At 45.5% G+C, this 23,165-nt stretch overlaps 3 protein-coding genes across 3 annotated transcripts; 2 read left to right on the forward strand and 1 right to left on the reverse strand.

Moving 5' to 3' along the window:
* Positions 1 to 490: 490 nt before the first annotated feature.
* ankmy2a (ankyrin repeat and MYND domain containing 2a) lies at positions 491 to 7,798 on the reverse strand. The gene is made up of 10 exons (XM_070967387.1): positions 7,614 to 7,798; positions 7,093 to 7,157; positions 6,001 to 6,139; positions 5,782 to 5,880; positions 4,462 to 4,622; positions 3,023 to 3,237; positions 2,331 to 2,466; positions 2,093 to 2,221; positions 1,777 to 1,906; positions 491 to 1,311 (listed from the first exon to the last, which is right to left on the reverse strand). Exons 1-10 carry the CDS (start codon positions 7,678 to 7,680, stop codon positions 1,175 to 1,177), a joined length of 1,278 nt encoding a protein of 425 aa, XP_070823488.1. The 5' UTR covers positions 7,681 to 7,798; the 3' UTR covers positions 491 to 1,174.
* Positions 7,799 to 8,721: 923 nt separating this feature from the next.
* On the forward strand, positions 8,722 to 11,303 carry pkdc (protein kinase-like domain containing). The gene is made up of 3 exons (XM_070967056.1): positions 8,722 to 8,938; positions 9,265 to 9,647; positions 9,844 to 11,303. Exons 2-3 carry the CDS (start codon positions 9,277 to 9,279, stop codon positions 10,433 to 10,435), a joined length of 963 nt encoding a protein of 320 aa, XP_070823157.1. The 5' UTR covers positions 8,722 to 8,938; positions 9,265 to 9,276; the 3' UTR covers positions 10,436 to 11,303.
* herpud2 (HERPUD family member 2) lies at positions 11,098 to 18,655 on the forward strand. The gene is made up of 9 exons (XM_070967055.1): positions 11,098 to 11,448; positions 12,326 to 12,724; positions 14,205 to 14,282; positions 15,381 to 15,488; positions 15,871 to 16,019; positions 16,604 to 16,729; positions 16,955 to 17,299; positions 17,384 to 17,495; positions 17,786 to 18,655. The coding sequence occupies exons 2-9, from the start codon at positions 12,578 to 12,580 to the stop codon at positions 17,987 to 17,989; spliced, it is 1,269 nt and encodes a 422-aa protein (XP_070823156.1). The 5' UTR covers positions 11,098 to 11,448; positions 12,326 to 12,577; the 3' UTR covers positions 17,990 to 18,655.
* The last annotated feature ends 4,510 nt before the right edge of the window (positions 18,656 to 23,165 follow it).

Below are 23,165 nucleotides of genomic sequence, written 5' to 3' on the forward strand. Positions count from 1 at the left end.
CTGTTAACAGCTCCTTCATCGCACTTTAAATGTTGACAACTTGTCAAAATGTGAACAAATATTGGCATAAAAAGAGGGGCTCAATTTGTATGCCACAGCCAACTGACTGACTCCATGTCAACATTATACTTCCTGTTTCCTGAAGAGGTAACAAACTAAAAGAAATACTGAAATAAGACAAAGAATAATAATAGGATGCATTAATATGAGGAAGGACCAACGTTCCAGGCTTCACGCCTTCTTCATGTCAGATCATCACTCAGAGATATTAAACATTTGAGAGAATAAAAGAAAAACTCAAAATCATGAACAGGCACTTTGATGAAGTTGGTCTTTATTCAATGTCATTAAGCTCAAGTTGTTTGACATGTTGGAAATGATCAGCGTTCGGGACAAAAGAAGCCTCGTCGGACCAGTTTGACGCAAACGTCTCTGTCCAATCAGGCTGCACAAAACGTCACAGAATATCAAAACCAGCCTCCCTCCATGCTTTCCTTCTGGTCCTGGACACGCTGCTCTTGTGCTGTGTACAACAACGAGTGATCGACAAATGATGCTCCGTTCTGAGGAGAAAAGCTTTGAAAATCCTGAGCATTAACATCATCTTTCACAACACACTAAAAATAAATCCACATTTATGTCGTTTAGATTTAAAAAATATACATTTTTGGTCAATATTGTGCAGCCGCGTGTCGCACTGCCCGTCTGCCGCGAGTGTCGGTACAGAACAAACGCCCCGACAGCAGACCGCCCACATGATGCAAACAAACAGCTCTGATTGGCTACACAGTCACCTCTTTCCCGCACAGGTTGCTACAGTTTCTTAAGGCAGAATTCCAGCACTGATGCAAACCGTCAGCTCTTCGCATATTACCCACAATTCCCCCCAGTGACCTCTACCACAAACACATCAGCAATTTTCACATTCACATATGACAACATCAACTGAAAATCAACGTAGAAAAACAACATAAAGATGTCCGCTGTGGCACAAACCCTCCTCGTATGCTTTCCTGTCTCCCTGCCTCTGCAACAGTCTCGTGTCGATAATAAATATGTGTTCTTATCTCTGGCTGGACCGGGCCTCGCCTGGCTGCAGCCTCTCTGCCAGGCTGCTCTGTCTGCGGTGTGTGGATGTGTTCTGGAGTCGGTGGACGCTGACTGTTGGTGCTCCTCAGTTGTCAGCAGCTGGGGTGGAGGAGGTGGGGTTTGAGGTTTCCGCTGCAGAGTCTGAGGGGACGTCCTCGCTGTTGGTCTCCACTGAGAGCTGCTGCATGGAGTCTGTGGCCTCCTGCTCTGCTTTGCTCTCCTCTGAAACACAGACAGCGAGGTGAGGTTTGACCGTGCTTTTATTCTGAAGGCGTCTGAGGCCGAGGTTAGCCATGAGCTGGTTAAGCTGCAGTGTGTTAGCTGCTATGTTTAGGTTTTTTTTTAATCTTTTGAGCAGAAACTGAGCCCTGCATATTCAATCATTAATATTCAGCATTTCCAACCCAAACGCAGACATGGACACGTCTTTGCTCGATGTGTGAGCTCAGAAACTGGATGAAAGCATCCTGCAGAGGTCGAGTCAGGCTGTGGATTTGAAGTGAAATGAATTTCAGGTATTTGCTGGTTAGAATGACCTTTCTGTGTCCTTTTGTGCATTTTATTATCATGAAGTGCTCCCCTCTCATCGCGTACCCTTCTTCAGCTGGTAATGTGTGTGTGGGAGTGTTAACTCTGCACTTTGCTTTTACTCTGTCTCATATTCTGTCTGTCAGATGGACGAGGTACCTTTGCTCTGCTGCATCCTCAGCTTGGCTGATTCGGCCTCCTGCTTCTCTCTCTGCTCCTGGAGAATCTTGCAAACCTTCTTGTGGGTGAACCAGTGCATCTTCTGGCAGGCCTGGTCACAGTAGATCACCTGGTGCCCAAAGAGATGAAGAAACCGAATAAAAGCCACAAAACAAAGAGGAGAAGAAATAGAGCACAGAGAGTTTATATTAGCAGCTTGTGCATGTTTCATTCTTTATATATTGATGAAGGACATGACACTGTTTTATGTGGAAAACGAAGCAAAACGACTGTACCAAAATCACTCATCGCTCACCATTTTGCAGACGGAGCATCTCTTCTCGGCGCCCTTCTCTCCACAGGAGGTACAAAACTCAGCGTCCATGAAGCCGACCTGACCCGTGATGGCCTGAGTCAGCACTGACAGAGCTGTGGGGTCGTTCCCCTGTGAAAGCAACGATCAGGCATCACACAGAGTTCAACATGTAGGTCATTTTCATCACGTCGCTGCATATAATCATCTGTGAACTGTTCCTGTCGTCATGCAGACTCACAATCTCCACAGGAGCGATACTCCGCACCAGCTGCTGCAGCAGAGTCGCGTCACAGTACGGAAACTTGCGGATGCACTCTCTGATGAACTTCTCTTGGTACACGGGGAAGCCGTCGCTGTCCCGACCCTTCAGCAAACTGCAGGATCGAAAGGGTCAAACACTTATTAAGCCAATCACTAAACAACTGTCATCAAGAAATTTCAATTCATCTGATTTGGATGAAGTGTCATTAACTAAGACGGTGCGGCGCTGTTTGTCTAGAAAACAATAAAGTATGAAAATCAGGGTTTTTCTGCTGCTGCACTTACTAACCTACTAACCTAACCCTAACCCTAATTTTTGGTTGCAGAGAAAACATTTTTAGAACTGCAAGCGAGCATATGTGAGGAAATCACTGTGACTGGCTGCTTCAATCATAGAACACCATTAAGACATGGTGTCTCTGTCTCACTCACTATTTAATATTCTGACTATGTGCATTTCATAAAACTGCTGCAGGTTTTATAGCTGCTTTTCCAGCTGCTGCTGCTGCAGTGATAAATCAGGTGCAGTATTATTTGTACACATCTCCATCCCATGCTCTCCACTTCACCCGAGTAAAACCCTCAATCTTTGGTGAACAGAGTAAACGCTCTTTGGTTTAGTGCTTAGAAAGAGCCACAGATCGTCAGCCAACTCCCCCGCAGCCTCACCTCTTGATGAGGCCGTCCAGCTTGTCCTCGCGGTCCTTCAGGAAGGAAGCGCACTTTCCCAGCACGCAGCTGATGTAGTGCATCTTCATGGCCAGCACCTCGTTCATGTCCTGCTGCTTGATGCACTTCTCGCAGATGAGCTCCATCACCCGGCGGCATTTATCCAGAGCCTCGGCCTCGGCCAGCAGAGGGTTCTCCTTCACCAGCATCACCATCTGTGAAGCACAGGAGAACCTCAGCGGGTTCCATTTCACACAAAATCTACTCTTTCAAAATAAAACACCCCCACTAATGTGTATTTGCTGTTGTCACATCCCATCCCCTGTTCTAAAATGTTTTCACTTCAAGTCATCCACCTCCTCAACCTGCAATTATTTTTAATTCAGTCACTTCAGTATGTGAGCAAGCACCCGTCACACAGGTTATAGTGAGGGAGGTGCTGTGTCTCTTTCATTTTCAAGTCAAAGCTTAAACACTGCACTCCTGTGACACTGTCAGATTCACGATGGACAGTTTAAAAACCGGATTTAGCAGAAGCAGAAATATTGTCTTTTTTATTGCACTTCAAAACCTGGCGCCTACATTACCCACAAAGCAACTCAACTGCCAACAATTTGGGTGTATTATGCTAGTAGTGGCTAATGTGGCTGCTCATCCAAGAGATTTTGTTTTCATTCTCAAACTTGTAGTCTGCAGATCCAACTGATCCTGACTCAGGTGACATCACTTGAGGCAATTCATCCTGCACAGCTCCCTTCTGCAGCCACAAGAGGCTTTCATACAACTTTAATCCCCAAATACTCAACATGTGTGAAACTGGTGGAATTCTCCTTTAACTCACAGCCACTTCCAGCTGGTCATTTGATCCGTTCAGGGCGTCTCAGCCGAATTTTTACCATCACAAGACCTAAAATTATCAACGCTCAGAGAGATATTTTTATCCATAATGGCTCATCAGTTCTTTGCTGCAGGCTTAAGATCACAGGACGACCGACGAGACAAGATGGCAACGCAGAAGACACAAAATAAGGGTCAGCACATAGTTTTCAGCTGTAACAGGCAATGACTGCAGACGCAGACAAACGTACTGAAGAAGTGTAATTATTATTATGTATTAAAAGCAAACTCATTTAATGCTCTCGTGCAAAAGAGGCCGAAGAGCATGCTGGTTTCAATCAATCTAATGACAGCAGCAGCTGATTAGTCCTCTGATTACTCGTCTCTTCACCGCATGAAGGAATATAATCAATGAAATTGGCAGCTGGTGTGTTTGGATGAAGAACCACTCACACTGATTTCCCAGAAATGTACAAGGAGACATTAGAGACAGTTGGATGACAGAGCTGCTGGATGTGAGGAGGTTCATTTCGAGTGCATCTGAGCACATGTAACAAAATGATGACTGAGTCACGGCCTCTTTCTGCCCAGCGGCGTCCTACCTTCACTGGGTTCAGGTTGGTGCTCATGATGACCTTGTGGAGGGGTCCAGCCAGTTTGGACGGCAGCTTGGGTTCTTTCTCCAGACCCTGGGTCCTGGTGTAGTAATCGAGTCTGGCGCGGGAGAAGAAGTTATTGATCACGGTGACGCAGTCGTGCTGCCCTGAGGAGGGAAAAGAGGAGGCGGTTCATTTTTCAACATGAGTGAAAAACAAATTCAAATCGAGCGACTTCGGCTCTTTCAGACCAGTTTCAGAGGTCACAGACGAGTCTGTGTGGGAGCCACTGTAAGAATCTGTCTGCTCTACACAAAGAGAAATGAACTATAAAATTAAAAAAAGTGGAAAAAACAAAAAATGCTGAACTGCAAGTTGAATCCTCATCATTTCTGTGCAATGATACTGCAGCTATTCTACATATTCTTTCATTTTCTAGCACGGCATCAGAACATCAGCGCAGCTCTGTGATTACAGAGCTGATTGTTTGAGGACTAAAGCACTTTGTAACGACAGTATAACAGCCATTAAATCTAATTACACTGAATGATGATCACTGGCTGATGTGAGGCATCCATATTTGTTTGGTTTTCAGGCACTTCTATAATAAGTGCCAAACAGGAAAAATCTGAGTGTTCCAGCTTCAGCTTGTAGCGGAGGCTAGTTAGCCTAGCTCGCTCACATTAGCACTGACTCCCAATGGACGTTACTGTTGGTTTGTGTTACTTCAACACCTGCTGAGTCATCGGTAGCTCGTTAACACTCTGGAAATCAGATTTAAAGGGTGAACCTACGAGTGTGATTTGAGATATCAGTTAGTTTGGAAGTCAGTCATGATGCGATGTGGAGCTGCCGGAGAACATAAAGCAACAATGGACTTCACAGCAAAGTCCAGCTGGAAAACTTTAGAAATGAGCAGAATAAACATAATCATCGATTATGGATGTTTTTTAATGAGGTAGGAGTAGATGCCTTTTTAAGGATTTTAATGTGGAAATTGTATTTTTTTGCAAAAGAAACATATCAAACACATATTATTGTTGTAAGCAGACGATTCGTATATGTGTTGATGCATGTCTTTAATTTTATCTTGAAGAGAAAATAACCTAAAGTTTGGTTTTACCTAATTTAGTCTCTTCAAAATACTGTAAATTGTAGCTTTTTCTACAACTGGACCACCACAGGTAAAAGCATTTTTGGGTGATGTTGCTAAGGATCAAAACGTTCCTGACAGAAAAGTGCCGTGTGATGCCTCGTCATTGATGACACAAGGCTTAAGAACACTAGACTTTTGCTTGAATGAGCATGTGTCACATCCAGACGCACCAACAAAGGCGGCCATCTGTGCGGCGGTCCTCCCGACGGAGTTGACAACGTCTGTTTCCGCCCCCGCATCCAACATCATCCACGTGATGTCAGTCTTACCTAAACCGCAAAGGTAGAGGAGTCACAGCATATACAGGGAGAGACTTTTCAAAATAAACTGACAGGAAATCTTAAATCACATTGCTGTGAAGATCAACACCTGTTCTGTTAGGAGCATACCTGACAGGCCAGCAAACATCAGCGCTGTGTATCCGTGCTCATGCTCATTGCAGTTCACATCGGCGCCGTGCTGCAGCAGCAACCTGCACATGTCCGCTTTCCCTTTGTAAGCAGCGTGCATGAGGGGGGTCATGCCATACTGTGGATGAGACGAACAAGTCAGTGCACAGTCTACATGGACAGTTTCGCTTTTGCATGAACAAAACACACAAACACACAGCTTCTATTACATACAGGAACATATGTTTCAAACAGCTGATTTTGACAGGCGGACAAAAAGAGTGACAGACTGAAGGACGTGAAGGACCTTCTCCAAAGCCTTTCAGTGTAGAGACTCAAGTCCTCGTATCCCACACATGTCGCTGAACAAAGGAGGAGCTCTTCTGAAAGATCTGAGCAGGTTTTCTCTTCTGTGAGACGCACAAAGTGTAGTGCTGAAACACACCTGCTTTTTAGGACAATTTGAGCCTCTGACTGACATTCAAGGCAGAGCTGCAAACTTGTGTTTGTCCCCAAGGATCAATACAAGGCACATTTTATAAAACCTGTCAAGTCCTTTGATGCAGGAAAACTATGAAAATGTTTTAATACAACAGAATTTATGAATATAGGTAACCAAATGTGACAGTAAGTCTTTCAGTTTTAGTGATGCATCAGTGATCTGGGATGAAGCAGGAGATCCGTGCACCTGTTTTACAGTCCAGATTAAAAACCTGCCCCGAAGCAGACAAAACACTTCTGATATGAAATGACATGTGGCGGTAATGAAATTCACGTACTGTTTAGAAATTGAGTTTTGAATTATATTATTCACATTTCTCAAAATTAATCAATGAATAAATCTCAAATAACAAAACTGAGGTTCATTTTAGACAAAAGATTAACTTTATCCACCAATTGGGGCTTTCTAAAGTCTCACCAGCACAATTCTTTGATGATTCTTTAATGTTTTTGTAGTGTGCTGTTACCTGTGCAAATAAATTAACTAAAACTCAAGTAAACAAGGTAACTGTAGTGAATTCAACGCATCATAATCATCAAACGTGTCATCCTGCTTTTGATAGATTTCACTCCTGTCAGAAAAGCTGTTACCTCGTCCAGACAGTTGACTCGAACATCCTTACAGCCCAGCAGCCTTGAAGCCTCTTGAACGTTTCCTGAGTACATGAAATTCAATATTACTGCAGTACAAATACAACACCAAGCTTTAGCAGCAGTTCATGCAGCTCTACAGTGAAGTTAGCTCTTTTTTTCTGAGATTGATTGGCATGAATCGATCTATTATAACGTAATTATACATAATATATACTCCTCTGAATCTGACATGCAAACGTTATTTTATATCCAGCAACAAGCTGTCAGAAGTAAGACACTCTGTGTAACACACACACTGTACACATTATTAGCTGTCAGCTAACGTTGCACGCAAACTCAGACTGAAGTCAAATGCTATGACTTGACAAGCTAGCCACTGGACAGCAAATGTGTTAAGCTGCCATTATTTCGTAATACTTGTAATGTAACTGAATATATCAGCAATATAACAACTTATAACAAGAGCTAACCCCTGTGTGGGGTTCCACAAGGGATTAGCGTTAGCCGGAGAGGCTTACCTGCCGTAATAACCTCAAACAATTCCTTTTCACTTGAAGACAAGTCTCCTTTCTTAGGCGCAGACATGTTGGCGATGAATCGCTTAAAAATAGATATAAGGGCACAAATAAATTGCGATGTTCTCGATTAACCTGCTGTCCGTGGGTCTGACAGCCTGCTGAAGCTCGGGCATGAAGGCTAGCTACAGTCGACCAGTTGTTTGGAATGTACCACTATTGTTAAAAGGGGTGTAGTGTCTTAGAGCCAGAACCTACTTCAAGATTTATCCCTGCAGTTCAAGAAGTTTTGCTAGATTTAGGATATTCTTACAGACAAATGAAGGATTTATTACAGTAAAATTAATGATTCGCGGCCACACACATAAATGTTCATGATCGCAACGGATCTCGCCCCCCTTTTCTTTTACTGAAGTAATCACATCCACGGAAGTCTAGAAAGTTCACGCTCCAAAGTGAAGCACGCGTTGTGGGGAGGTGTTGTCCTTAGAGAAGGTCCTCATGAGTGCATATGTCCAGAGGGAGAAAGTGGTCTTCTGCGTGTCACAATAAAGAAATAAAACAGTCAGATTTCTAATAGCACTTTAATAAACAATGAATGAGAAGGACACGTGGTGGAAAGTGAATTCGTACTTATACTGTGCATAAGTATAACTGTGAGGTACTTTTGTTTTGTCATCTGATGAGAAAGCTAAAGATTTTACCTCAAGGGGTTTTACAGCGTGTGCAGAACACAACACACTTCATTCAGATAAGGACGAACTCTAAAAAACTCTTTAATGTGGAAAAAAATGGAAGAAATTAAAGAATTTGATTGTATTAGATCGCCCCAGTTAGATGCGAGCTACACCTTGAGCCCCATTTTTAAGCCTATATCTGTTTACATTTAGACAAATTAGCACCTCTAAGTATGCCGAATTAATCAGTAGCAGTTCTTGCTTGCAGTGTACCCATTATTTGATTCTCAGGCAAGCACACTACAACAGCTAACATGCAGATGTCCCAGTCACTGTGAAAGCCTGTTGATGCACTCCAGTCCAGCAGGTGGCGGTAGTGACCCTCTGGTCTTCTTCAGTTCATGTCTGTAGCTTTAAAGACGACGCAAGAGGCTGGATACTTCCTGTCAGCTGGCTGTAGAGAAGCATATGACATGAAGCTGAAGAAAAAGTAAAGCAAATACACTCCGTTTAAAGTCTTTTAGCATATGTGAGGCACTGTTACATACTTACTGTGTGTTTTGAATTTTACATGTGGCATCCTCTGAGTGTGAGAGAGAAATAAAGCCTGTTTTTGGTGTCTGGATTCACAAGCCTGATCATTTGTGAGAGGTAGGTGACCCATTGTAAAGCAGTGAGCAACAATAACACGATGATCTTTATGCCAGAGATGTGAATTTCAAATCCTTTACTTAAGTAAAAGTACTAATACCACACTGTGGAAGTACTGCAAGTAAAAGTCCTGACAAATGAAATGTAACTAAAGACAAATAGTGGGAGTAAATAGTACAATATTGGCCTCTGAGATCTGGTGAAGTATGGAGTTGGACAAAATCAAAATACAAGTACTTTGAATTTGCTCTCAAGTGTAGTACCTGAGTAAATGTTTGATTGTTTAAAGATGCTATAACATTCACTGTGCGTCCTCTATGGTCCAGCTCTGACCAGAGATGAAGCAGGAGTACCAGGATCTTGTCCTGCAGGCGTGTGGCGCTTCATCTCTGCGTGTTGGTGCAAAGATCCAGACTCTGTGGAGTGGCTATGGGGAGATAGTCAGGCTGCACCTGGAGGGCTGTGACCGGCCCTCTGTGGTCGTCAAACATGTCAAGTTTCCAGAGGAGGCCGAGCATCCCGGCGGCTGGAACACGGATCGCTCCCACAGACGCAAAGTGAGATCCTACCAGGTGGAGACGCACTGGTACCAGAACTATTCCACCAATCAGAGCTGTCGGATCCCTGCCTGCCTGGCTGCTTGTTCCCATGGAGACGAGATGCTGATTGTGCTGGAGGATCTGGATGGGGTTGGTTATGATCAGAGAAGGTATGAAATACTGGGTTGTCTGTCGCTCTGCAAAGTGGAGGCCATCAAATCAATGCTAATTAACATTTTGTAGGAGCAGAAAAAAGAAATGTGTCTGTAAAACATCCAGATTGGGTGAACAGCTGGGCTGCAGCAAGTTCCAGATTCTCCAGGTGCAAATCCAACAGTTTTTTAAAGAAGCTCGTTTTTGTTGTAGGACCAGCGTGAAGGACAGAGAAATAAAGGCTTGCCTCAGCTGGCTTGCCCACTTCCATGCTCTGTTCCTGGGTGTGGCACCAGAGGGGCTGTGGCCTGTCGGTACCTACTGGCACCTGGAGACCCGGCCGGACGAGTTGGAGGCGATGGACGACGCCGAGGTCAAAGCAGCTGCAGGAGACGTTGACAGGATACTCAACGAATGCCGCTTCAAGACCATCGTTCACGGAGACGCCAAATTAGCCAATTTCTGCTTCTCCCAGAGTGGACAGGAAGTGGCAGCAGTGGACTTTCAGTATGTTGGTGGCGGCTGTGGGATGAAAGATGTTGTGTATTTTTTAGGCAGCTGTATGGAGGAGAGGGAGTGTGAAAAGAGGGTGCCAGGCCTGCTGGACTTCTATTTCACGGAGTTAAAGCTATCTGTGAAAAAAGAGGTGGACTTTGTTGCCCTGGAGGAAGAGTGGAGGGAGATGTTTGCCTTTGCCTGGACAGATTTTCATCGCTTTCTGCTGGGATGGATGCCTGGACACTGGAAGATCAACCGGTACAGTAAACAGTTGACCAAAGAGGTCCTGCACAAACTGAAACTGTAGCCAACAAGCTTTGACTTTAAACAACCAGAGAACCGAGCGTTTGGCTGGAAGGTTAACCTGGAAAACACACACTCAGGTATCTTCTTCAGAGGTGTGCAGTGAATTAATAAAAGTTTGTGAATAATGCTCGGGCTTTTCTCTCCTCTGCTGCAGCCCTTTAGACTTAGAAAACATTATAATGTTTTACATACTTTATTGACTTTGTATGTGCTTCTTGATGATCATGACTGTCAGCTATAATTTATTACTGCGCTCTGTATGTTTTTTCTTTTTAATCACACACTGGATTTTGCTATTCCAAAAAAAATGTTGCTCCCACCGGACTTGGGTCATGTCAGATATTCATGAATGTCAGGACAAATAATCATGTATATGAGAAATGTAAAGAACAAAAACTGTTTAATAATAATATTAGTAATAATGATGATGATAAACTATTTGCACAGCACCTTTCATACAAGAAATGCAGCTCAAAGTGCTTTAAAACAAAGCAAATCTCACATCACAATAAAAAAAGACAGAATGAACATAAAAACAAGGACAAGCACCATTTTTGCAAACAGTAAAACAGTCAGTCAATAAATTACAATATGTTGAAAATGTCTATTAAAAACGTTTGCAGTGAATTTCCTGGTCGGGTCACTGAAACTGGTGCGCCACCTGTTTCAGTTCCGGGAACTACAAAATGAATGCGCGCATCGTGACACTCAGCGGTGCTACGGTCCTTACGACCACGTCACCAAAGATCAGTTAGCCCTATAGCTAGCTAAAGAGCTAGCTACGCCGTTTCTTTGTCATAGTAATTTCAGAGTTACTTTGGTAACTTCATGCCATTGTTTACAAATTAAAGCGCTGTATCGTATCCGTCTCTCTGGCTGCTTAGCGGTTTCTTTTCCTGATCAGCTGTTGCGGAGGGGCGATGACGTACTTCCGGTCTCACACCCGACATTACAACAACAAGGCAGGCGAGCCGAGCTGGGACGGAGAGACGACGGTAGCACAGGAGCGAACAGGTACAAGAAGCAAACTCTCTGAAGCGTTAACCTGACTTCGGTTCGCGCCGTTTGGCGGTGACGTGTGTTGTCACGGCGGGAACGGTTCGACAGGTCAACCGAATTTCTGTGAAGCAGCAGGGGAGCTAACGTTAGCCAGCAAGCTAACCCTGTTACCCTGGCGTCATGACAAGGGTCAAAACATGAGCAGAGCTGCTCGACGGGACTCGTCTTTTAAGGCGAGACTCGCGCGTGTGTTTGCTGGTTTGTGGAGAGCTAACGGCGTGTTTAGCTAACTTAACCGCGAAGCCACCTAGCTTGGGGGGGGGGGGGGGGGGGGGGGATTTACAGGTAGTCGGTTGTTTTGACGGTTTTACTGTGAAGATGACGCAACACGGCAGGTGTGAGGAAGTGGGAGCTCGTGACCCACACCTGAGCAGCAGTTACTTTCTGTTTGAGGCTCGATTCTTCCCTCGCTATGACATACAGACGCGTGTGACTGTAACCAGCAAGAAAACTTAAATCCACTGTGTGCGCTCCGCTGCCCGGTGATATTCTTTATTTTCCTTACGGTCAACAAATCCCATGTAAAGACCAAAACATTGAATTGATCCTGACAACGCTGCGTGAAGCCAGTCCCTGTTATCTGATTCCTCTGTGCCACAGAGCTCAATTGTTGTCCAACAGCTGTAGTACTGGGTGAAACTTTAATGAGATTACCACATGCTGCCTTTAAATAATCCCTATCAAATGCATTCTGCTGTCCGTTTGAGAAAATACATTCTGAGCTGTACATTGTGAAAATGAAAGCATTCGTTATTCTGATGGTTTTATTCCATGTTGACAGTGTATGAAACACTTCCTTCGCAGTAAAGAGACTCTTCCTTTTTCTCACCAGAAATCCCCAAACGGTCACAGAGGGATTCCCTTCCGTAAAGCTGGAATCCACCAACTTCTCCCACAGATGAAGCAGATGCTGTAGAGGGGGACCCACGCCCCCCACCCATCGCAGGGACTGTTTTAGGTGCGTTGCTGAGGCCAGAATGGGGAGGATTTGAGGGAACTTTCTCCTCAGGTGAGTCCTGAGTTGGGACGCTAAATCCTCCTGAGCTCAGATTCTTCAGAGCCCACCCTGCCAGTAATATGAGCCATGGACTCTGGAGCACTTGATAGTCCTGTAACCCTGGTCATCAAGGCCCCCAACCAGAAGTATGAAGACCAGACCATTAACTGCTTCCTCAACTGGACCGTGGAGAGGCTGAAGAGTCACATCTCCAACGTGTACCCCAGCAAACCGGTGAGCAGCCCTCACAGTCGATGGTTGTGTTGTGTTGGTGCTGCTTTGTCATGGACCAGGAGGGGTCCCTCAAAGCTGATGAGGATGTTTAGGTGGACACAGAGCTACATGCCTTTTCACCTTTGACTCAAGTATAAGACAGATTTTGGGCTGCAGCTGACAATTAACAGTTGAGCTGATGTCTTCAAATAGCTTTTCTTGTGTGTGTTTAGCCGTCGAAGCCAAAGATATTCAGTTTGATATGATGTAAGACAAGGGGACCAATCAGATTCTTCTCTAAACATCTGTGTGTGTCAGTCACATGGTTAAATGCAACGCTCTGTCTTAACCCCGTGTGTGGCCGTGTGCAGGTTGTTAATAGGCGCATTGTGTTGGTTTGTGCACAGCAGAGCACCCGCCCTCTGCTCACACACATCGTGAGAAACTCCTCCTCTTGATGTTAGCATTAGACGAAGAGGCTGCCGGGTTTTCATCAGTTACTCGGGGAGCTCGTTTTCACATGTGCTTCTATTCCTCAGACTTCAATCTTTTAGACCGCTTCGACTGCAGAATCTCCAGTTTGAAGAGCAAACAGACGCACCAGTCAGTGATCTGAAGAGCAAATCTGTGTCACCACAGCAGCAAGTTACATGTGCTGAAAGGCTGGAAGGGGGGCTGTGTCTTGGTTTTTGAGAGGAAACTTCAAATAATAGTCTCCTGCTGTACTCAGCAGAGAGGTGCTCATTTGGCTGCTTTGCAACATCAGAGGCGTCAATTAAAGTTTGGCTTTCTCCTCCTCCGTAAAAGCACAAAGAAAATGCCTCGTGTCGAATGATCAGATCGGGCTGCAGGAGGAGAAAAACCGTTTTAGAGAAGACAGAACAAAGCTCACGTTCATCCAGTTTATCTGTCAGTGAGAACAAGGCGAGTTTCTGTTGTCTTTATTCTCCAGCTGTCATAAAAGGACATGACGGTGAGTAGCAATCAATCCAGAGGTGCCTAATCACTTCGCACACATGAAGGATTTGACATTTCATGTAATTCTTCGCCCTCGCTCGACTGGGATCGTTAGAGCCTGCGAGAAAGTGTTTGTCCTGGATTACAGCCGGCCGGTCATGACAGAGGCAGCTGAGAGTGAATCCTGAGAGCGGGTTTGTTAACGAGGTTCAACATTCATGTTTGACCTTTGAAGCAGCAGAAAACCGTCTCGCCTGTCTTTTCCCAGGTGTCTGGATTGTTGGATTGTCCAGCTTTTCCTCAGCGCTTCTCTCACAGGTTGGCTTCAAAGCCGAGGCTAAAAGTTTATTTTCGACCGTGGAATCGTTTGTTGACGTCGAGGTTAATTTTAGCTGCTAGACCCAGATCTGCTCTCAGGCCCTTTGCGGTATCAGTTTCACCCAATGTTGCAGCTTCTGTCTGAGGAACAGCCACAAGATCTCAGAGCTCATTTGAAACGTTAACTGAAGAGACACCATCTTTATCATGCATGTTTGTGTCGTAGCTGTCCAAAGACCAGCGGCTGGTGTACTCAGGAAGGCTCCTTCAAGACCACCTGCAGCTCAGAGATGTGCTTAGAAAGGTAAGAGTGTCTGTGCATGCAGGTGATGCATGAGCAGTGCTTAGCGCTGATGCAAGTCTCGATCCTAAACACGCTTTTAAATGTTCTTCATTCTGTGGCACGTTTCTGAAAGTACAGTTATCGGGTATCTTGTGAATTCATTGCTGTTGTGCAGTCAGTTCTTGGTGCTCAGTGCTGTGTGCATCATCCCCAACCTGCAGGAAACCATACATGTGTGATTGATGTTTATCCTCACGAACGCTCTTTCATTCGTCATCTGTGGTTTGTCAGAATTCAGCTGCTGACCACGTGCTCCTTTAGATTTGTTTCAGCTGCTTGAGTTCGACTTGTCATGCACACCCGAGGGCCCGTCACTGTTGATGTGATCAAACGCCGTTTGCCCAGAAATGGCTGACTTAATTAAAAGTGTTTTACATCATCACATAATGAGCACTAACATATTAATGTTAGATGGTGCTGTACACATCTAATGAACTGGGATGAGTGAGGATTTGAGTGCAGTAACAGCAGCAGCATCGACACACAAGCCTCATTAGTTTGTCGTTAATCAGTAATGAATTTAATCACTTGAACAAACACAAGATTAGTTTGGCCAAACAGCAGCTAATATGTGATCAAAGTTCATGATTATTTGATGGATTTAAACGACATGTAATCCTATAGGGCTGCAGCTGATGATTATTCCCATTGTTGATTCATCTGCAGGTTATTTTATCGACTGCTGAATCTTTTATTTTGTGAAGAGTCAGAAAATACTGAAAAAGGATCTGTTATTATTCCCCACAGTCCAAATTCAATCTGCCATTTTTTGCTTGTGTGCGTGTGTGTGCGTGCGTGCGTGCGTGCGTGCGTGCGTGCGTGCGTGCGTGCGTGTGTGTGTGTGAGGGAAGTGAAACAGGCTGCGTGGGAAACAAAAGCTGATCTGATGTGATTTCTGAACAAAGGCTGAGCTTTGTGTCGAGTCTGACTTCTGGCTGCTTCCACTCTAATCGTCTCTCTCTGCGTCTCTCTGTTCCTTGTTTTGTCTCTGCTCTGTCACTGTCTTCACCACCTCCTCCTCCTCCTCCTCCTCCTCGTCTTGGACCTGTCGACCTGCAGCAGGATGAATACCACATGATGCATCTGGTGTGCACCTCTCACAGCCCCCCAGCCTCGCCCATGCCTCGGAGCCCGTCCACACCCAGCTCTTCTGCCTCTGACTCCGGCGTAAGTGCACCGACCCGTCCACACATTTCCACTGCTGCACGCTGTGCACCGTCGTACCAGCCAACCCCACACTGCAGGACAGGGATAGAAAATGAATGTAAAATAAGGTCCCACTTCATACTGAAAGTGAAAATGAAATCTGTTTGTGACCGCTCAGATTCATGACTGATCTCAAAACGGGTGCTTCTCCTTTTCCCTCTGGTCTCCACACATTCATGAAGCTTTGGAATGAAAACTGATTTTCTGATGTGTGCAAACGCCATCAACAGGAAATCCATGTTTATTGGCTTTCGTGTGTGTCTTCCATCGCTTTTGTTTGTGGTCACGCTGCCTCTGAAACAGTCCACCTTTTCTCATCTTACAATCATATCTCGTCTCTCAGAGTTCAGACGCCGCCGGCTCTGCCTCCCCTGCCAGCACACCAAATCCGGACAGTCAGCCGGCCTCTTCCTCTTCTGTCCCAGGGAGTTACGATGGGCTGAGGTACCGCGGCGGCTTCCCCCAGTACGACCCTCAGAGCGTCCCTCAGTGGTGAGCGAGTCTCTGACACCAAGTGCAACTCAGATAAACTTGTGTTCATCGACTTTTCAGCGTTAAGGGCGTCTGTTTGCAGAAATCTAGAATATTCACAGCATGTCTTCAGCAGCTACCGTAGAGGAGGCTGAGGGGTATTCAGTACTAGATGCCACCAGATCCTGAACACTGGTCCTTTAAGCAGCTCTGCTCACTCTGTGCTGTCACACAGTGTGCTTTCTTTCATGGAGACATCTCATGTGTTAAACACACAGACTCCAGAGCAAATCTGAGTCCCAGCCGACTCTTCAGATGTACGTCAAAGTACCTCATGTACAGGAAGTGTACAGGCTGCACAGAGTCAGACCTTTAAGAAGCTTCTCATAATCAGGTTTTGTTGATCCTGTGAGAGTTTCTGATTCAGCACATTGTCGTTCAGTTGTGTTGTTGTGTTGGACTGAATTCCACTGAAAGCAGAACTGAAGAATGAGTCTGCGGCCTGCGATTGTGACTGTGCAGACGATCAGTTTAAGCAGCCAGAAGCTTTAAAAAAAGCCTTTAATGTTAATGTATTTAATGACAAACATGACATTCCCCCACAGGCCAGATGGAGCCCAGGTCCCCTTACAAGGCGGCCTTCCGGCCAACATGCCCCCCCATCCCATGTACATGCCCATGCAGATGCTGTGGTGGCAGCAGATGTATGCGCGTCACTACTACATGCAATAGTAAGTCAAAGGAATGTGTGTGTGAAGTGTGTTGGACGGTGATTTGGTGGATTTACTCTATTTTCTGCTTTATCACAGTCATTAAAAATAATAATAGTATCTGAGGGGGTTTGTGTGTTTGACTGCTTGAATGAACAAATCACAGCTCGTGTAGGTGTGACGGTCAGGTGTCCAATCATGTATGTGACTCCTCCTTTCTGTCTCCTTTTCACCTCCTCTTATCAGTCAAGCGGCAGTAGCTGCCTCTCAGCCTCCCAGCACCTCCCCTCCCTCCTCTCCCTCCTCCTCCTCCTCCTCACCCCATCAACCCGCCCAGCCCAACGAGGCCGTGCAGCCCCCGCTGGGGCCCAACCCGGACCCCAACCCTTTACCCGAGAACCAGCCGGCCAACCCCAACATCCAGATGAACGCGCAGGGCGGGGCGGTGTTAAACGACGACGAGCTGAACCGCGATTGGCTGGACTGGTTGTACACGGTGTCTCGCGCCGGCGTCCTGCTCAGCATCGTTTACTTCTACTCCTCCTTCAGCCGCTTTGTCATGGTGGTCGGCGCCATGCTGCTTGTCTACCTGTGAGCAGTTCACACTCCACTGTGAAGATAAAGCTTTAAAGCCAAGTCCTAGTGCGCTTACGTTTGTGTTTGTGTTTGTTCCAGGCATCAGGCCGGTTGGTTTCCCTTCAGGCCGGATCAGCAGAACCTCCGAGGAGGTGAAAGAGCCAGGGCTCCTCAGGACGAGGCGGAGAGACACCAGGACATACAGGAAATGGTTAGCAGGAGAACGTTTCTCAGCCTGTTCTGTCTTTAGCTCTGAGTCCACCCAGATGAAGGCTTTTGAATCTGTTTGTGAATATTAGAATCAGGCAGTGTTAAGAAGTGGCGCAAGAATAATTGGATCCATAACGAGATGCAGATCTGCACCAAAAATGATTCACTTGTTCTTTGAGTCACGGCCCAAGTTTCCATCAAACTTGATTAAAATCAGATTTTGGAGATTTGCTGCTGAGGAACAGACCGACGTTTGGATTATTGTCTGAAAACATCACTGTCTCCTCACAGGAACGTCTGATGGATGAAGGGATGGAGGATGACGACAGCGGTGAGGAAGGAGGTGCGGGCCCTGAGGACCAGGACCCGGACCAGGCTGCTGCTGCCGCCGCCGCCGCCCTCCCTGAGCCGAGCTTCCTTACAACCGCGTGGTCCTTCATCAGCACCTTCTTCACCTCGCTCATCCCAGAGGGACGGCCCCACCCGGCCAACTAGGCAGCCCACACCCTTCTGCCCTACCTCTGTTCCTCCTGCCAGCAGGTACCGCTCTACAGAAGTATCACCATTCCCACCTCCATCGTTACTGTCCGAAATGCCCCAATTCGCCCCTTTTACCCTAAAGCGCCTGGTACGACCTCAGCCAGTCGACTGTAAACCTGCTGCCAGCGAGCGGGCTGTCTGAAGTTAAAGAGCAGAGTGTGACACAGAGAATAAATGGACATTTAGAAAGCGAACGTGATGCTGCGTTGACAGAGCAAACGCCTCAGCGGTGGAAGTTTTTTTTCTTATCTTTCATTGACCGTGAATTCACTGAGATGGCGAGAGACCGCGGAGCGAGCTGTCTTCCATTTTAAGCAGTGAGAAGGTCATGCCTTTGAAAGCTTCAGTGACGGATGTGACCCAGACTACAAAAAACAGAAAAAGAAAGAAAATCAGGAATCTCCCTAAAACGGCGGGAGATGCGTGTCCTCGACTAACAGTGAGAAACCATGACCCCAAAGACATTCTCATGTATGCACACGACGTGCAGAACGACATCGCAGCTACTGAAGCACATTGTTTTCCCACTTTGTGTATTTGAACATTATTTACACATGTAAGTATATATGCATCTTTAATTCCTGAATATATGCTTTTTTTGAATAAAAATCTTGCTTCGGTTCGACTCGTGTGCTCTTATTTTTCTGCAGTTTCCCCAGATGTCCAGCAGGTGGCGGTATTCACACACAGGTTAAAGTGGTTTGAGTTTGGGCTCAGTGTATTGACCCTGTACAGAAACAGTTTTTATTCAGTATTTGTTTGCACATTATGATGATCCAGAGTTTATGAAGTTGACAGTTTATTTCTGTTTGTACATGAAACCCAAATTATTTGCAACATTTTCTTATTTTCCTATTTTGTCATTTTCATATAATTTCCTCCACTCAGACAGCGACATTGTGACTTTGTAGCAACTTAAAATGGTTCATGACATAATTATATTCATAATAAAGATCCTTATTTATAGAATGATTCACATAAAGCAACAGGATGCTTCACATAAGCCAACAAATTAACAATAATTAGAGCAAATGGTTGAACAGAAACTGTAAGAAAAGTAAACTGGACCAGATAAAAATACAATAAGGTAAAATCAAAAAGTAAAATCAAATAAATATAAAGTAACATGCTGATAAAAAAAGATGTCTCCATAAGAGATATAAAAGATGATACTGCCTTTGCATAATTATACATGAAACTTTGTTCAAACACTGTATTGCTTGTAGAGTTTCCAGAGATAACAAACATGTCTGCCTCTCAGGAACGTGTCTGAATCCACGCAGTCCTGACACACGGCTTCCAGGAGACCTTCAGGTGTCAAAGAGCACATGTGTGAGGTCCACTGCTCTGAATATCTCAACTATTATTGGAAAGATAGCCGTGAAGTTTGGTCCAAACATTCATGGTCCCCACAGGATGAACCCTCGGTCAAATACTTCAGCTAGCGTCTCGTTGCGGTCGTGTTAGCATGCTGGCATTAGCATGTAGCTCAAAGCACCTCTGAGTGTGAGCATCAAACAGCTGCTAGCATAGCTGTTAGCTTTGTCAGAGATTAAGCTCTGTGTCATAATTATCAGGATCCATGTGCAGAAAATCAGACTTCCTCGTTGCTCAAGGGCAGCTGGGTAGCCGGGAGGGAGGGAGTTTGACTGACTTCACCTGCTGAGATGTGTGTGTGTCTACAGATTGTAGTGACCTTCAGCAAAACCATAGGCTGCACACACTTTCGGACCAGATTGTCCTTGAGTTTGAGACACTTCGTGAAAGTCTGAATTTGCTCCCGGCTGGATGCTAACCGTGCAGGCTAACGCCGCTCTGCTGACACTTCCCTCACAGACAGAGAAAGGTGAGCAGGGAAGCAGCTCAGACAGCGATGCACTTCAGAGAGTCCTCCAAAACCCCCTAATCGAATGACCATGGATTTTTGTGTAGCTGGTCGTAGAAGGCCCAATTAATTATGCATGACAGCGGCTTGACGGCCATTTGATTTGGTTACGCGCCCCCTCCGAGCCGCCGATCCAATCAGGTTAGGATGCCCCCTCTCTCTGCCCGCAGCTCCGGGGTTTGACTCCCCTTATCGGAGGCAGAGATTTCTTTAAGAGGGTGTTTGGGTCTTGTAGGACATTTCATCATCATAATAAGTCCTTGTTATGCAGCCGGCTCGCTCCTGTTTCCCTGCTATCAGGCCTCGTTGTCTTCGGAGAGGCAGCAGTTGGGCTGGACACATGCCACAGAGACAGACTGAGTTTATTACAGAGAAAAGATGGGGGGAGAGATGGAGCGTGTGACACCTGTAAGGATGGGATGGCGATGCGCTGCAGCACCTGCCTTCAGTTAAAGAGCCCCGACTTTAAACCACAACCGGCCGATATGATTGGCTGATTCATGCTCATCAAGGATTACAAGTACTGATGTGAATATTAGCTGCTGCATCAAGATGAACAGAGCTAATTCTCCAGTCAGGTGCCCTCACACCACAGAAGAAGAGGGTGTAACAAGGTGACGTAATCAATGGGAAAATTAATCTGATCAGCTTCTCAATCTATCCTTTCAAGCAAATAGTGAGTTTTGGATAACATATCATTACAAAGCTGTGGGTTTGGTTTCAGAAGGTGTGAAGTCAGAGTCTTGAACTCAGAATGAACTGGTTTCAGATTGAGGTTGAACCAAAAAAATTAGAATCTAAAGCCCAAAACCCTTCAGAGATCATGCAGCGGTGTGCGTCAGCCTCACTGTGGCTCTGCTGTGGACTCCAGCATGTGTCAGAGGCAATACTCCATCGCATGCTGCTGTTGCTTTGCTGTGTCTGACACTGAAAGGAAAAGTGCTGCTGGCATCTGTTGGCCGGCGTAATCCTCCGACTCGCTGCTGTCAAAAACACATCTGAAATCTGCTGCGATGAGCACGATTATCTCCTGATTCGATTGATTCCCAAACTGCATCCATGTCGAAACAGCCCAGAGCTGAAGCGCACAAACTTTTACCTTCTGAGTAAAACCCGCTTCCAAAAAAACAGTTTGACACTGAGTAAAACGTGTTTTGTAAGATGTGTTTGTGCGGCTGCAGAGATTAGCTGCGTTCACGGACGACGGTCTCTGAAGTGTTTCTGAGCTCGTGCAGCGACGTCCACGACAGAATCGAGTCTGTTGTCAACGCAGAGCCATCTGAGGCCTGAAGATCACGACCAGCCAGTGCTGCTTTTCATGCTTTCCCCTTGTGTCCAGAGATTTCTTCAGACTCTCTGAATGTTTCAATGACATTATTTTCTTTCACAGTTTCACTTTGAGAAACATTCTCCTTAAATTCTTGCTTTATTTGTCAGCAGAGCATGAAACCCTCCTCATCTTCACTTCAGACTGACTCAGCCTCTCTGATGCTCTTTTTATACCCGATCATGTGACTCACCTGTTGCCAGTTCACCTGATTACCTGTGAGATGTTCCACCAGCTGATTTCTCTCAGCATTTCACAACTTTTCCAGCCTTTTGCTGCCACTGACCCAACTTTTTAGAAAAGTGTTGCTAAATGAGGATATAATAAAAAAAAAACTTGTTTCAACATTTGATATGTTTCTATTTTTAATTAAATATCATCACATTGTGTGTCTATTCATGTTTTACACGCTTCTTTGGAAACGGGGTTGTATGATTTTAATAATCTGTGCACAGCTTGCTCCTGTTCTCATGAAATAAACCAAAACTGTTTCTCAAAAAGAACAAACTTCTCGCTCACGAAGCAGCAAACGCCTGAAGCTGACTGAGCTTCACCTGCATCAGTTATCCGCCCGATGGTTGGAGGTGAAGACAGTAATAACATAAATATGCCTCTCAGACAGGTGAACATCAAATCACCTGATCTGATGCTTTGTATGTCAAAGGTGGAGTGAGTCATTCTGGAGAAATTACACGTTAGCGCAGCAGATTTACCGTCCCCCTCACACCCCCTTTCCCCTTCCCCTCGTCCTTTGTTTCCTTTCACAGAGTTGACAAAGAAATCAAAGTATAAAGTAGCAGAAAATACAAATACTCAAGTAAAGTCCTTCAGAAGTGTGCACAGCAGTACTTTGCTGTCATAGTTCCACTGCTGGTTTTGGGTTCTCTCATAATGCTGTTAACTAAAAACCACTTCAGGGTCCTGTGGATCAGAAGACACTGAGACAGCGCTGCAGCAGCTTAATGCCAGACTGCATTAGACAGCCTCACTCCCACCGTCTGAGCCCAGCAAGAGAAATGAGCTCGAGCTCTGACAGGAAGTCCTGTCGTCTCTGTTCGTCCTCAGGCAACTTTGCTTTCAAGGTGTATTTCCTCTAAAACGATTTCCATTGTTTGGCAACAGGTTTCACATTTCAGCACAAACTCCGCCGTGTGTTTGTGTCCTTTGTCCTCCCTGAAGCACTTTGTGGCCTGTTTGTTAAAAGCACTTTATCGCTAATTTGACTTGGCACGTCTTGTCAGGGCAGATTGCAGCTGATGAGACTCTTGACCTGCAGATAAAACATCCATTAAGTGGTTTGTCTGGGCCGATTCTGTGCTCTTACCCTATTAGCATATTGTTAGCCATTTGCGAGATGGTGCAGCAATGGATACACGCCGCCGTTCTGCAGCCAGTCACCACGCCATAAAGAACCACCTCTCGCTCTGCTGCCGCGCTAAATGTCGTCTCCGACATTGTAATGCTCGCCGGCTGTCCTCTGCCAGACGATTCAAATGATCGCTAAAAGCCAGAGGGAAGGAAAAAAGGGCCAAAATGCACAATTGATGGAAATGACATTAGATTCAGCTCATGCTCCTCACTGTGTAAATTATGCCCCAAAATGGACTCTCTGGCCCGACTGTTAGCTCCAATTTGTTAGGCCATACCTCATGATGACTCGTCTTGCCCTTCCCCTCTTCCTTTAATCCAATCAGAGCCACACTGGATGTTATTTATTTGTTTATTTATTTATTTTCAAAGGATGTAACCGATTCTTATCAGGGTAGAAGTGAGGCCTTCTTCCTGGTGAAACGGTGACTAACGTCCAGCCATCGATCCGTCAGTTCGTCTGCGGTGGTGGGGGACGCTTCTGGTGATAGAGTGTGTGTGTGTGTGTGCGTGTGTGTGTGTGTGTGTGTGTGTGTGTGCTGGAGTTAATA

This window comes from Chaetodon trifascialis, chromosome 7 (genome assembly GCF_039877785.1).
Source record: "Chaetodon trifascialis isolate fChaTrf1 chromosome 7, fChaTrf1.hap1, whole genome shotgun sequence".
Taxonomy (NCBI): domain Eukaryota; kingdom Metazoa; phylum Chordata; class Actinopteri; order Chaetodontiformes; family Chaetodontidae; genus Chaetodon; species Chaetodon trifascialis.